This window comes from Dendropsophus ebraccatus, chromosome 1 (assembly GCF_027789765.1).
Source record: "Dendropsophus ebraccatus isolate aDenEbr1 chromosome 1, aDenEbr1.pat, whole genome shotgun sequence".
Lineage (NCBI taxonomy): Eukaryota > Metazoa > Chordata > Amphibia > Anura > Hylidae > Dendropsophus > Dendropsophus ebraccatus.
The window spans coordinates 215,005,676-215,021,342 of NC_091454.1; the positions used below are offsets into that span (position 1 = coordinate 215,005,676).

At 44.4% G+C, this 15,667-nt stretch overlaps 1 protein-coding gene across 1 annotated transcript in view; it reads right to left on the minus strand.

The window, feature by feature from the left end:
- Positions 1 to 15,091, minus strand: part of IL27RA (interleukin 27 receptor subunit alpha) — a 36,283-nt gene extending 21,192 nt beyond the window's left edge. The window contains exons 1-2 of the mRNA XM_069978799.1: positions 14,257 to 15,091; positions 10,198 to 10,273 (exon numbers count right to left, since the gene is read on the minus strand). Of these exons, the coding sequence (XP_069834900.1) occupies positions 10,198 to 10,267 (70 nt within the window). The 5' untranslated portion in view covers positions 10,268 to 10,273; positions 14,257 to 15,091. The remainder of the gene's footprint in view (positions 1 to 10,197; positions 10,274 to 14,256) is intronic.
- Positions 15,092 to 15,667: the final 576 nt, after the last annotated feature.

Sequence of the window (15,667 nt, forward strand, 5' to 3'; positions counted from 1 at the left end):
CCACCATGTCCAAATCTCCACTTCCACCAGCTCCATGCTGCAGGCCGCACTCCAGACCCTGGACTCTCCCAGGATCATCAGCCCAGCTTCCCTCCCCTCCTCCTGGGTCAGAAGCCATGCCTCCTCCCCTCAGGGAGCTCACAAGCACACGTCTATCCTCTCCTATAGACAGGAATATAACTACTATAATACTGCTCCTATATACAGGGATATAACTAATATAATACTGCTCCCTATATACAAGAATATAACTACTATAATGCGGTTCAGGGAAGAAACAGAGTGCTGCACCTCACACCTATGGCTGATACTAGTGCCGCTAGGCTAAATAAAAAACACATCAGAATTTTGTGTATGAATTGATCAAGCCATACTGCCCCATGTACCTCGTGCCGGTATCTGATACACATGGGTCCCTACACTAAGTCCACACCGTGCCAGTCAGTGGCCACCAACCCCGCAGGCACGCACAGTCAGGGAACGGGGGCCATGGGACGGCCCTGCGACCCCCATGCCACAGGACCAGACCCAAAAACACCACACCAGAACCCGGCCAGCACCGCCGGCGGAGAAGGTCGCCCCCAAACAGCACAAGTCTGGATAAGGTATTACACTCACCATAGCTGCAGCAAACAGAATGGGAAAAAACAGGAGGGATTAAAACCATGTGCACTCAGGTGTCTCCTGCTAATTGCGGTCATGTGGGTCTCACCAGGAGGAGTGCAAAACACGGAGAAAAGAGAGAAACAAAATGCGGTTCAGGGAAGAAACAGAGTGCTGCACCTCACACCTATGGCTGTGCTCACATGTCTGGACCCTATGTCTTCCCCATTCTGTGAGAGCAGCAATGGTAAGTGTAATACCATATCCATACTTGTGTCGTTTGGGGGCAGCCTTCCCCGCCGGTGGTGCTGGCCGGGTTTTGGTGGGGCTTTTTGGGTCTGGTCCTGTGACATTGGGGTTGCAGGGCCGTTCCATGGCCTCCCTTCCCTGCATGTGCACGCTTTGCGGGGTTGGCGGTCGCTGACCGACACGGTGTGGAGTTAGCGTAGGGACCCGTGTGGACCAGAGGACCTGCGCGGTGGTACACGGGGCAATATGGCTTGATCAATTCATATACAGACACTCTGGTGTTGATTTTTAATATAGGCCTAGCGGCATTAGTATCAGCCATAGATGGGATGTGCAGCCGTTCCATTCTCTCCAGTTCGTATAACTACTATAATACTGCTCCTATATGAAAGAATATAACTACTACAATACTGCCCCTATATATAAGAATATACCTACTATAATACTGCCCCTATATACAAGAATATAACTACTATAATACTGCCCCCTATATAAAAGAATATACCTACTATAATACTGCCCCTATAAACAAGAATATAACTACTATAATACTGCCCCTATATACAAGAATATAACTACTATAATACTGCTCCTATATACAAGAATATAACTACTATAATACTGCTCCTATATACAAGAATATACCTACTATAATACTGCTCCTATATACAAGAATATAACTACTATAATACTGCTCCTATATACAAGAATATAACTACTATAATACTGCTCCTATATATAAGAATATAACTACTATAATACTGCCCCCTATATACAAGAATATAACTGCTATAATACTGCTCTCTATATACAAGAATATAACTAATATAACCACAAGCCAAAAAGACAGAAATGGCTGCACATCGCACCCATGGCTGACACGAAAGCTTGTTCAGCTACATTTAAAACCAACATCAGAAGTTAGTATATAATTTGGCCAAACCATATTGCCTCATGTACCACGTGCAGGTCTTCTGATACACATGAGTCCCTAACCAAAAAACATCACTGTGCCGGTCAGCGACCACAATCCTCGCAAGACGTGCGCAAGCAGAGAAGGGGGGCCACGGAATGGCCCTGCAAAATGAGCAGCAATGGTAAGTGTAATACCATATCCATACTTGTGTCGTTTGGGGGCAGCCTTCCCCGCCGGTGGTGCTGGCTGGGTTTTGGTGGGGCTTTTTGGGTCTGGTCCTGTGACATTGGGGTTGCAGGGCCGTTCCATGGCCTCCCTTCCCTGCACGTGCACGCTTTGCGGGGTTGGCGGTCGCTGACCGACACGGTGTGGAGTTAGCGTAGAGACCCGTGTGGACCAGAGGACCTGCGCGGTGGTACACGGGGCAATATGTCTTGATCAATTCATATACAGACACTCTGGTGTTGATTTTTAATATAGGCCTAGCGGCATTAGTATCAGCCATAGATGGGATGTGCAGCGGTTCCATTCTCTCCAGTTCGTGTTTTACAGTTCTCCCTCTCTGAACAGCTAGCACTCCTTTATAAGACCCACATGACCAAAATTAGCAGGATATGTCTGTGCTCACATGTCTGGACCCTATGTCTTCCCCCTTCTGTGAGAGCAGCAATGGTAAGTGTAATACCATATCCATACTTGTGTCGTTTGGGGGCAGCCTTCCCCGCCGGTGGTGCTGGCTGGGTTTTGGTGGGGCTTTTTGGGTCTGGTCCTGTGACATTGGGGTTGCAGGGCCGTTCCATGGCCTCCCTTCCCTGCATGTGCACGCTTTGCGGGGTTGGCGGTCGCTGACCGACACGGTGTGGAGTTAGCGTAGGGACCCGTGTGGACCAGAGGACCTGCGCGGTGGTACACGGGGCAATATGGCTTGATCAATTTATATACAGACACTCTGGTGTTGATTTTTAATATAGGCCTAGCGTCATTAGTATCAGCCATAGATGGGATGTGCAGCCGTTCCATTCTCTCCAGTTCGTATATAGCTAATATAATACTGCTCCTATATGCAAGAATATAACTACTATAATACTGCCCCCTATATATAAGAATATACCTACTATAATACTGCCCCTATATACAAGAATATAACTACTATAATACTGCCCCTATATACAGGAATATAACTACTATAATACTGCCCCCTATATATAAGAATATACCTACTATAATACTGCCCCTATATATAAGAATATAACTACAATAATACTGCTCCTATATACAAGAATATAACTACTATAATACTGCTCCTATATACAAGAATATAACTACTATAATACTGCTCCTATATACAAGAATATAACTACTATAATACAGCTCCTATGTGCAAGACATAACTATTATAATACATGTACTACTGTATATGTGTCGGCACCTTTTATAAGATTGCGGTTGTTTCATGAATTGTTTTCTGAATTGATTCTTCCTGTTCAGTGTGTATATATATATATATATATATATATATATATATATATATATATATATATATTCCAGGCTTTGAGCCCTGTACGCCATCACTTTCAGTAACTCCCTCCCCTCTTAAAGGGCACTGCACTTTCATCTCTCACATTTACTAACCACAAATGAGGATTCATGCAAACAATAAATCTGTAAACAGTACATGTTCCACCACGGAAACTAACCTTACATGTCAATAAGGCGGCCATTTTGAACTCCATATTTGTCTGTGAATTTTGCCTATGAATATGTTTGGATGTAGTGGGCATACATGGCAGGTGGCCATCGTGGTTGCTCCTACCTAAGATATTTTAGTGTTAATATATTTTCAGTAAGCGTCTTTCTAGATGGCAGACCTGTAGGCCGCCTATGGGGCGCTTCTCCAAACCCCTATTAGAATTATTTTCACAATTGAACCTCCAGACGGGGTTTGACCCTCTTCAAATATCCATAGTACCTACTCCCTTTCCCCATACAGTGACTATCACACGTCACAGAGCATGCCCACTACATTTTTCTATTGAAGTCAATGGGTGACAAACACAGGATACCATCCCTTTTCTTTTCACAGGTCACAGAGCATGCCCACTACATTCTCCATAAAAGTCAATTACTTGCTCTTAGACTAAGGTTTCCTCTATCGAAGTGGCTGCTGTAAAGCATCGGTTCTCTTTATGTCTCACTTCCTTCCCCATTGGACACGTGCTTTATCAAGTGTAATATTTAGTGTTTATATTGTCTCCGTAACCATGGCGGATACAGCCTTTATTAGTTGTGTAATAACTCTTAGAAATCCGTGATCAGTTTCTAGTTTCTCACTGCCCGTACTCCTCTCTGACTCCTCTCACCCTTCTGTGAACAGATACATCACCTTCCATAGTAACATATGGCATGTCTATAATAACTCAGTCACATGACATGGTATATACTTACTCCAGACTAGGGGTTAGTATATAGAACTCTGCCTATCGATTAACGGCCAATTCCCTGTATATTACAGAGATGACTGTCTACCTGCTTATTGGTACAAGAAAACTTTCAGATGTACCCCCTGTACCCCACTTCAAGACCTTCAATCCTTGAGGGGTACACTACTAAAGGGAAAGGAGCTCTAAGCTTTATGTGGGTGGTGAGAGATAAGAGGGAAGCCCTGATTTACCTTTAAGGAACAGTGTGAATCATCTTCTGCAGTAGATTGGTTCATTTTGCAGGTATACAACCCAGGTTTTCTTTCACTCTCCCCTAAAGCAAATCCTCCCCAAAGCAAATTCTATGCCCCACCCCTACTTTATGTGTTCTGTCTTGCTGTGTCTGTTATTAGAATCAGATTTCCCCTAACAACAGACCATGGGCAGCAGATTGCAGAGAAGTGAGACCCCCTAGTGGCTAAGACATTAGAGCTACTTTTGGGGGGTTAATGAGTCATTTTTAGTAAGTGAAGTGGTTTGCAAATTTTTTAGGAATCACAGGCTACTAAATAGGGGAAAGTTGTTTGACCATTTCATTAACCCCTTAATGACTGCATTTGAATACTGTATGTGGCCCCTGTCCCTGGTGTCTAGTGGGGGATCTCTCCCCCCCCCCCCACCGGAGGGTAGACCCGTTGTTATGAGCCGGCTGGGGCTCAGCGTCGGAATGACGCTGATCCCCGCTCAGCAATCTATAGATGGTAGATGGTCTGCAGCAGATCTAATGGATCGGTGCTCTGTTATATACAGAGCATTGATCTCAATTGGAGATCAGTGCTGTGTATATAGAAGTCTCCCAGGGGGATCAGTGCTGTGTATATAGAAGTCCGCCAGGGGGATCAGTGCTGTGTATATAGAAGTCCCCCAGGGGGATCAGTGCTGTGTATATAGAAGTCCCCCAGGGGGATCAGTGCTGTGTATATAGAAGTCCCCCAGGGGGATCAGTGCTGTGTATATAGAAGTCCCCCAGGGGGATCAGTGCTGTGTATATAGAAGTCCCCCAGGGGGCTTCTAATTACTGTTTGTAAAAAAAGAATAAAGTGTTTTTATTAATAAATAATCCCCTCCCCTAATAAAAGTCCATATCACTCCCCCTTTTCCTATTTTGTAAATAAAAATAAACAAACATCGTAATCGCCCAAAATATTAATTTATTTAATTCATGATCCCTCACGGTAAACGGCGTAAGCGCAAAAAAATTCCAAAGTGCAAACGTGCGCGTTTTTGGTCGCATCGAATCCAGAACAATTGTACTAAAAAGCGATCAAAAAGTCGTATATGCGTAATCAAGGTACCGATAGAAAGAACACATCATGGCGCAGAAAATGACACCTCACACAGACCCATAGACCAAAGGTTAAAAGCGCTATAAGCCTGGGAATAGAGCGATTTTAAGGAATGTTTATTTTCTGTAAAAGGTTTTAATTTTTTACGAGCCATCAATTAATATAAAAGTTATATATGTTACATATTGTTTTAATCATACCGTTTTGAGGAACATATATAACAAGTCAGTTTTTCCATAGGACACACGGCGTAAAAACGAAGCCTTCCCAAAGAAAAAGAACTGCGTTTTTTTTTTTCAATTTTACCGCGCATATCATTTTTTTCTAGTTTTGCAGCCAATTTTATGCAAAAAATCAGCCTATCATTGCAAAGTACAATTAGTGACGCAAAAAATAAGGGCTCGTGTGGGTCTCTAGGTGTAAAAATGCAAGTGCTATGGCCTTTTATACACAAGGAGGAAAAAACGAAAACACAAAAACGAATATTAGCCTGTTTCTTAAGGGGTTAAAGGGGTTATCCAGCGCTACAAAAACATGGACACTTTTCCCCTTCTCTTGTCTCCAGTTCAGGTGTGGTTTGCAATTAAGCTCTATTTACTTCAATGGAACTGAGTTTGAAACCCCACCCAATCTGGAGACAAGAGAGGGGGAAAAGCGGCCATGTTTTTGTAGCGCTGGATAACCCCTTTAAGAAAAAGGAAGAGATGTTGGAAGAGATATTATAATTTTTTTTTTGTTTTTTTTTTATTACTTATTTACTTAATCAAAACGTAGCAGGCTATGGGCATTTCCTGGCACCCAGGAGTCAGATCCCCGGCACCCCGATGCCCCCTGGCATGATCCACCCATACACAGCCTGTAGGGACTAGATAGCCTTTTTGGTTTATTTATCTTTATTTTACATTGATATCACTTTATTTCCAAGCATTTGGCTGTAGTTTATCTTTTTTATATGCTGCAATTCAGAGTGACGTGGGGAAAGCAAAGAAAATGGGCAAACATATACGTAGAGTCAGGAGAGCGGCTGTCCGGCCTACTCTACAGGGCATGCCCCAACACTCGGCACCAGTTTAGACAGAACTTTATCCTAACCATACCCCTGTCCCCACCATACACATGTATTTTCTGGAGAGATGGGACAAAGCTGCTGCCAGACACCTCAGGCAGCTTATCTTTCTGAGAACAAAAGGAATGGGCACCCTGAAACCCAGCATGCCAACTGTTGTCTGATGGTAGATGCTGTGAGAGAGAATAATTGGGAATGTTGGATTTTAACACCTGATGGTTCACCTCACACAAAAGAGCTACAGTATTCAGAGAGTGTACAATTATGCCAGTGATGTGTCCTCCACATCATCATACCAGCAGGGGGCAGTGTTTCCTCCACACACCATCACACCAGCAGTTGCAATGTGTCTTCCACATCATCACACCAGCAGGGGGCAGTGTGTTCTACACATCATCAATCCAGCAGGGAGCAGTGTTTCCTCTAGATCAGTGCTTCTCAAACTGTGAGGCCGGCCTCACCAGTGAGGCGCCCCCTAGTTGTTGGTGAGGCCCAGCTAAGGAGCCAGTTTTTTTACAAAACTAACTATGATCTGCACAGTCCTCTAAAATCTCCATTTTATTTTAGCAACATTATTAATTGATTTTGTACTTGCTTTATTAGTATATAGAGCTTGGGAGATGGATGAAAGGTAGTCCTAGCATTATTTTGAGCTTTTAAATGGACTTCCACCACAGATGAGGTGAGGCCCGGCATCCTCTTGGTCAGTCTGGTGAGGCCCAGGCATTGCCTTGGTCTGTTGGGTGAGGCTCCAGTAGAAATAGTTTGAGAAGCACTGCTCTAGATCATCACTCCAGTAAGGGGCAGTGTATTCTCCACATAATCACACCAGCAGGGGGGCAGCGTGTCCTCCACACATCATTAAACCAGCAGGGGGCAGTGTGTTCTACACATCATCACACCAGCAGGGAGCAGTGTGTTCTACACATCATCACACCAGCAGTGGGCAGTGTTTCCTCTAGATCATCACACCAGTAAGGGGCAGTGTATTCTCCACATAATCACACCAGCAGGGGGGCAGCGTGTCTTCCACACATCATTAAACCAGCAGGGGGCAGTGTGTTCTACACATTATCTCACCAGCAAGGGGCAGTGTATTCTCCACATCATCACACCAGCAGGGGGCAGTGTATTCTCCACATCATCACACCAGCAGGGGGCAGCGTGTCTTCCACACATCATTACACCAGCAGGGGGCAGTGTGTTCTACACATCATCACGCCAACGGGGGTGTTTGCTGCTACACAAAACAGGTAGAATTGAAAAGCTCGCCACAAGGCCTCATACCCCAACTGGATCCAATAATCGGATCCCAAACAGAACCTGGATTTGTTGCTAAAGAAATTATGGCTCCATTGTGTAGCAGTTCAGGCTTTTTATGAAGCTTCAGCCCCCCACTATGTAACTATTGGAGCACTAAAGTGGCGTTCATAGTATGGGATAAACAACCTTCCTAAGGGCCCTATTCCACCGGACGATTATCGTTCGCATAATCGATAACGATTAACAATCTCAAACGACTGCTATTGCGAAAGACCTGAAGACGTTCACTCATTTCCATGGAACGATAATCGTTACATATGATCGTATTTGTGATCGTTTTTTCTTCGCTATTTCTTCGCTATTGTGTTCGTATCTACTGCGAACGACCGAACGATGTCTTATTCAATGAAAACGATTTGCCAACGTTTTGCGAACGAGCAACGATAAAAATAGGTCCAGGTCTTATAAAGCGATCAACGATTTCTCGTTCGGTCGTTAATCATTAATTGCATTTCAACCGAACGATTATCGTTTATATTCGAACGATTTAACGATAATCTGACTGATAAACGTCCGGTGGAATAGGGCCCTTAGTCTTATTGTCTAGCACTGTGCACAATAGTAATTTTTCATTTTGACTTTTTTTTTTGTGCCTAAATACTTTAAAGCGAATGTACCACTAGGCACATTGCTTGGTGCCGCCTTTTGGACTGACACCTGGTTCCTATGCACAGTGGCAGTCTATTACCAAGCACCAGATGAAGCATGAAGCACTGGGGGCCAGCCCGCCACCCCCCAGTGTGATGAAACCTAGTCGCATCACAGAGGAGAGGGGAGACAGTTACAATGGGGGCCGGCATGCCCAGGTGGTGCTCCATAATAGACTGTTGCACAGGGCGCATCACTCCCAGCCAGCAGAGGGGGCGCTCTGGCAGACAAACCGCACACTTGATTTAGAAATAAAAATTTATAAGTTAGATGTGCTGTCTGTCTGCCAGAGCGCCCCCATAACTGGCTGCCTACTCTCCTTCCCTAGTGGTTTGAATGGGGTGCATATCTAACTTAGAAACTTCTATTTCCAGCAGAGGTTTGCTCTCTCTCCTGCGATACGTGATATGTGATACGTCACCCGGCACCCACACTGCAAATCGTGTTCCCCTGCACTCAGGTAGTTGTCCGTGGGGTAGACTGGTGTGAGCTGTGGAGCTGTGGGGCTGGCTGGCAGGCTGGTTGAGCTGAGGGGCTGGTGGGGGGGTTGGCTGAGCTAAGGGGCTGGTGGGGGGTTGGCTGAGCTGAGGGGCTGGTGGGGGGGTTGGCTGAGCTGAGGGGCTGGTGGGGGGGTTGGCTGGGCTGACCTGAGGGGCTGGTGGTGGGGGGTGGTTGGCTGGGCTGACCTGAGGGGCTGGTGGGGGGGTTGGCTGAGCTGAGCTGAGGGGCTGGTGGGGGGTTGGCTGGGCTGACCTGAGGGGCTGGTGGTGGGGGGTGGTTGGCTGGACTGAGCTGAGGGGCTGGTGGTGGGGGGTGGTTGGCTGGGCTGACCTGAAGGGCTGGTGGTGGGGGGTGGTCGGCTGGTCTGAGCTGAGGGGCTGGTGGGGGGGTTGGCTGAGCTGAGGGGCTGGTGGTGGGGGGTGGTTGGCTGGGCTGAGCTGAGGGGCTGGTGGTGGGGGGTGGTTGGCTGGGCTGAGCTGAGGGGATGTTGGGGGGGTTACAGGGCTGAGCTGAGGGGCTGGCGGTGGAGGCTGAGGGGAAGCGGGGTGGCAGTTAGTTGTTTGCATTGCCTGAAGCTACAACCCCCAGCATGCCTGGACACCTGCTCTTGAGAATCTGTGGCTCCCAGAATGCTGGAAGTTGTTGTTCAGAGGGGGGGGCATCGGATAGTTGTCTGTATGGCTGGAGGGTCGGATGGTAGATGGTGGATGTCATCTGGAGGGGTGGAAGGCTGTAGGATTTAGTGCGTGTGTGTGGTGGTGGGGCGCAGGAAAAAAGTTTTGCACATGGCGCCATCTACCCTAAGGCCGGTCCTGGGTCTGTTCATGTAAAAAACACAAAGCAATGTACCCGGTGATACATTTGCTTTTAAGTGTCGTTATAAAAAAAACTTCTGACATTTCAAGGAGATATGTCAAAAGTTGTGATCAGTGCGGTCTGAGTGTTCAGATCTGTATGGTGAGAAAGAACCTGGAGAAGGCTGCGCTTAGCGCTCACTCCAGTCCTTAGGGGTAGTAGATGAGGAAGGACGACTACTAAGAGCAGTGTAAAGTTAGTGGGGGGCTGGGATGGGGGTCCGAGCACCTAATGTAAACTTTAGTGGAAGGTATAAGAAAAAATACTCACCATAAATGTAATGGAGGTTCAGAACAAGGAGTCCTCTAAGAAAGGCCGAGACCCAACACTTCTGAGACATTCCACCCTGAGAAATACACCACATTATAACATTTATATATATTTATATATATCCCCCCTATATCTCCTTTTATTACTCCATATATCCCCCCTATATCTCCTCCTATTACTCTATATATCCTCCCTATTACTCCATATATCCTCGCTATATCTCCTCCTATTACTCCATATAACCTCCTATATCTCCTCCTATTACTCCATATATCCTCCCCTATATCTCCTCCTATTACTCCATATATCCTCCCTATATCTCCTCCTATTACTCCATATAACCTCCCCTATATCTCCTCCTATTACTCCATATATCCTCCCCTATATCTCCTCCTATTACTCCATATATCCTCCCTATGTCTCCTCCTATTACTCCATATATCCTCCCTATATCTCCTCCTATTACTCCATATATCCTCCCTATATCTCCTCCTATTACTCCATATATCCCACTATATCTCCTCCTATTACTCCATATAACCTCCCTATATCTCCTCCTATTACTCCATATAACCCCTATATCTCCTCCTATTACTCCATATATCCTCCCTATATCTCCTCCTATTACTCCATATATCCTCCCCTTTATATCTCCTCCTATTACTCCATATATCCTCCCTATATCTCCTCCTATTACTCCATATATCCTCCCTATATCTCCTCCTATTACTCCATATATCCCCCCTATATCTCCTCCTATTACTCCATATAACCCCTATATCTGCTCCTATTACTCCATATATCCTCCCCTATATCTCCCCCTATTACTCCATATATCCTCCCTATATCTCCTCCTATTACTCCATATATCCTCCCTATATCTCCTCCTATTACTCCATATGTCCCCCCCTATATCACCTTCTATTAATCCATATAACCTCCCTATATCTCCTATTACTCCATATACCCTCCCCTATATCTCCTCCTATTACTCCATATATCCTCCCTATATCTCCTCCTATTACTCCAAATACCCCTATATCTACTCCTATTACTCCATATATCCTCCCTATATCTACTCCTATTACTCCATATATCCTCCCTATATCTCCTCCTATTACTCATATATCCTCCCTATATCTCCTCCTATTACTCCATATAACCCCCCCTATCTCCTCCTATTACTCCATATATCCTCCCCTATATATCCTCCTATTACTCCATATAACCTCCTATATCTCCTTCTATTACTCCATATAACCTCCGTATATCTCCTCCTATTACTCCATATATCCTCCCCTATATCTCCTCCTATTACTCCATATATCCTCCCTATATCTCCTCCTATTACTCCATATATCCCCCCTATATATCCTCCTATTACTCCATATAACCTCCTATATCTCCTTCTATTACTCCATATAACCTCCGTATATCTCCTCCTATTACTCCATATAACCTCCCCTATATCTCCTCCTATTACTCCATATATCCTCCCCTATATCTCCTCCTATTACTCCATATAACCTCCCTATATATCCTCCTATTACTCCATATGTCCTCCCTATATCTCCTCCTATTACTCCATATATCCTCCCCTATATCTCCTCCTATTACTCCATATATCTCCCTATATCTCCTCCTATTACTCCATATACCTCCCTATATCTCCTCCTATTACTCCATATATCCCCCCTATATCTCCTCCTATTACTCCATATATCCTCCCTATATCTCCCCCTATTACTCCATATATCCTCCCTATATCTCCTATTACTCCATATATCCTCCCTATATCTCCTCCTATTACTCCATATACCCTCCTATATCTCCTCCTATTACTCCATATATCCCCCTATATCTCCTCCTATTACTCCATATAACCTCCTATATCTCCTCCTATTACTCCATATATCCTCCTATATCTCCTCCTATTACTCCATATATCCTCCTATATCTCCTCCTATTACTCCATATATCCTCCCTATATCTCCTCCTATTACTCCATATAACCTCCCTATATCTCCTCCTATTACTCCATATATCCTCCTATATCTCCTCCTATTACTCCGTATACCCTCCCTATATCTCCTCCTATTACTCCATATAACCTCCCTATATCTCCTCCTATTACTCCATATATCCTCCCTATATCTCCCCCTATTACTCTATATACCCTCCCTATATCTCCTCCTATTACTCCATATATCCTCCCTATATCTCCTCCTATTACTCCATATATCCCCCCCTATATCTCCTTCTATTACTCCATATACCCTCCCCTATATCTCCTCCTATTACTCCATATATCCTCCCTATATCTCCTCCTATTACTTCATATACCCCTATATCTACTCCTATTACTCCATATATCCTCCCTATATCTACTCCTATTACTCCATATATCCTCCCTATATCTCCTCCTATTACTCCATATATCCCCCCTATATATCCTCCTATTACTCCATATAACCTCCTATATCTCCTTCTATTACTCCATATAACCTCCGTATATCTCCTCCTATTACTCCATATATCCTCCCCTATATCTCCTCCTATTACTCCATATATCCTCCCTATATCTCCTCCTATTACTCCATATATCCCCCCTATATATCCTCCTATTACTCCATATATCCCCCCTATATATCCTCCTATTACTCCATATAACCTCCTATATCTCCTTCTATTACTCCATATAACCTCCGTATATCTCCTCCTATTACTCCATATAACCCCTATATCTCCTCCTATTACTCCATATGTCCTCCCTATATCTCCTCCTATTACTCCATATATCCCCCTATATCTCCTCCTATTACTCCATATATCCCTCCTATATCTCCTCCTATTACTCCATATATCCTCCCCTATATCTCCTCCTATTACTTCATATATCTCCTTATATCTCCTCCTATTACTCCATATACCTCCCTATATCTCCTCCTATTACTCCATATATCCCCCTATATCTCCTCCTATTACTCCATATATCCTCCCTATATCTCCCCCTATTACTCCATATATCCTCCCTATATCTCCTATTACTCCATATATCCTCCCTATATCTCCTCCTATTACTCCATATATCCCCCTATATCTCCTCCTATTACTCCATATAACCTCCTATATCTCCTCCTATTACTCCATATATCCTCCCTATATCTCCTCCTATTACTCCATATATCCTCCCTATATCTCCTCCTATTACTCCATATAACCTCCTATATCTCCTCCTATTACTCCATATATCCTCCTATATCTCCTCCTATTACTCCGTATACCCTCCCTATATCTCCTCCTATTACTCCATATAACCTCCTATATCTCCTCCTATTACTCCATATATCCTCCCCTATATCTCCTCCTATTACTCCATATAACCTCCTATATCTCCTCTTATTACTCCATATATCCTCCCCTATATCTCCTCCTATTACTCCATATATCCTCCCTATATCTCCTCCTATTACTCCATATATCCCCCTATATCTCCTCCTATTACTCCATATATCCTCCCTATATCTCCTCCTATTACTCCATATATCCTCCCTATATCTCCTCCTATTACTCCATATATCCTCCCTATATCCCTCCTATTACTCCATATATCCCCCCTATATCTCCTCCTATTACTCCATATATCCTCCCTATATCTCCTCCTATTACTCCATATAACCTCCTATATCTCCTCCTATTACTCCATATATCCTCCTATATCTCCTCCTATTACTCTGTATACCCTCCCTATATCTCCTCCTATTACTCCATATAACCTCCCCTATATCTCCTCCTATTACTCCATATATCCTCCCTATATCTCCTCCTATTACTCCATATATCCTCCCTATATCTCCTCCTATTACTCCATATAACCTCCTATATCTCCTCCTATTACCCCATATATCCCCCTATATCTCCTCCTATTACTCCATATATCCTCCCTATGTCTCCTCCTATTACTCCATATAACCTCCCTATATCTCCTCCTATTACTCCATATATCCTCCCTATGTCTCCTCCTATTACTCTGGTGTTACTCTATGGTGAGGATATTACCTGTATTAGGGGACTATACTGTACATCTTCTTCCTGCCATTGCTGTATCTGTAGTTATTTTCTCTTCCTCCTCCTCTTCTCTCTTCCGTCTCTCGCTTCCTCTTACTCCTTCGCTGTGTCTGGGGGTTAGTATGGCTGATTATCCCACATGAGCCCTGCCTGACCCTCCAGCTGTACTTCTCGGTATCAGCCTCCTTCTGTCAGTGGAAACTTCAGTGTTGCTGGTGTCCTTCCCTCCCTCCACCTCCTCCATTAATATTCATTACGCCACATGTTGTGCTCCACCCTGGTAACTTTTTCCTGTCACTGTGTGATAACTGCTGCCTGTAGCTGTCACCGCCAGGCTGGCTGTCTCTCATTCTGTTTCTCTCATTGCTGCTCACTGTCTCTCATTACTTCTCTGTCTCTTTTCTACTCCATTTCATCTGAATTAAGTTAGGCAGCAATATTCACAGTGGTAGTTAGTGTAGGGAGGGAGAGCTGACCGAGACACCTTGATCTTGACCCTGAGAGGAATAGTTAACTGGGCGGCTTCTTTAAGGGCAGCAGGCCTTAAGAACAGAGATCCATAATGGTATATAAAAAGGAGGACGAAAGAGAAAAGTGTGGACCTGTGTCAAGTAACGCAGACATAGAAGAGGCTCTATTGAAGCTAACAGGGACCTCAAAACCAATACTGAACATTGTTATTCTTCTATTGATGTATTATTGGAAACAATCAAGCAACAGAGCCACCAAGTATGAATGTAACCATTATGCTTTTGCCTCATTTAGAGAAATGTAACCAACAGTGTTCAAGTTTAAATTACATTGGTCCGGGACTTGGATGGTGAAGGCTTTCTGCCTGTCAGTGGACTCTACAGGATAATTGACAGGAAAATAAGCTTCTAACTAGCTACACACACTTGCACCTATCAAACACGTAGGTTTAGCTTTTTCCAGAAGCTTCCCCACCAATGGGAGGCAAGTCCCATCCACTACTATAATAGCTCCCTGAAGGTCCTTGGGAAGGGGTACAGAGTTCTTACTCCAGGGCCTGGCCTAGAGGCCAGGTCTCCTGACAGGGACTTCATGCTACTATATATTCTTCCTAAATAGTATCACAAGAGAATTATGCAGTATTAAAGCTAAACGTGGGGTAACTACCTCATAGGGAAATACCTTGTTTACACCAGGGTTAACAATCCTTACCAAGTCAGGACGTTCCAGAGAAGTTGTGGGTTTGTCTGCAGTGGAGCAAAGTGCAACCAAGCTGAAGTACTCCATCTCAGAGAACCTTGAGATGGAGTACTGTGCAACTGGGTTGCACACCCAGTTGTGCAACCCTCAGGGCTCATGCTACCAGAAATGGTACTCAGTGATCTATTCGGCAAGAGGTGGTATCTTTCTAAACCATGAGTACGAGTTCTTC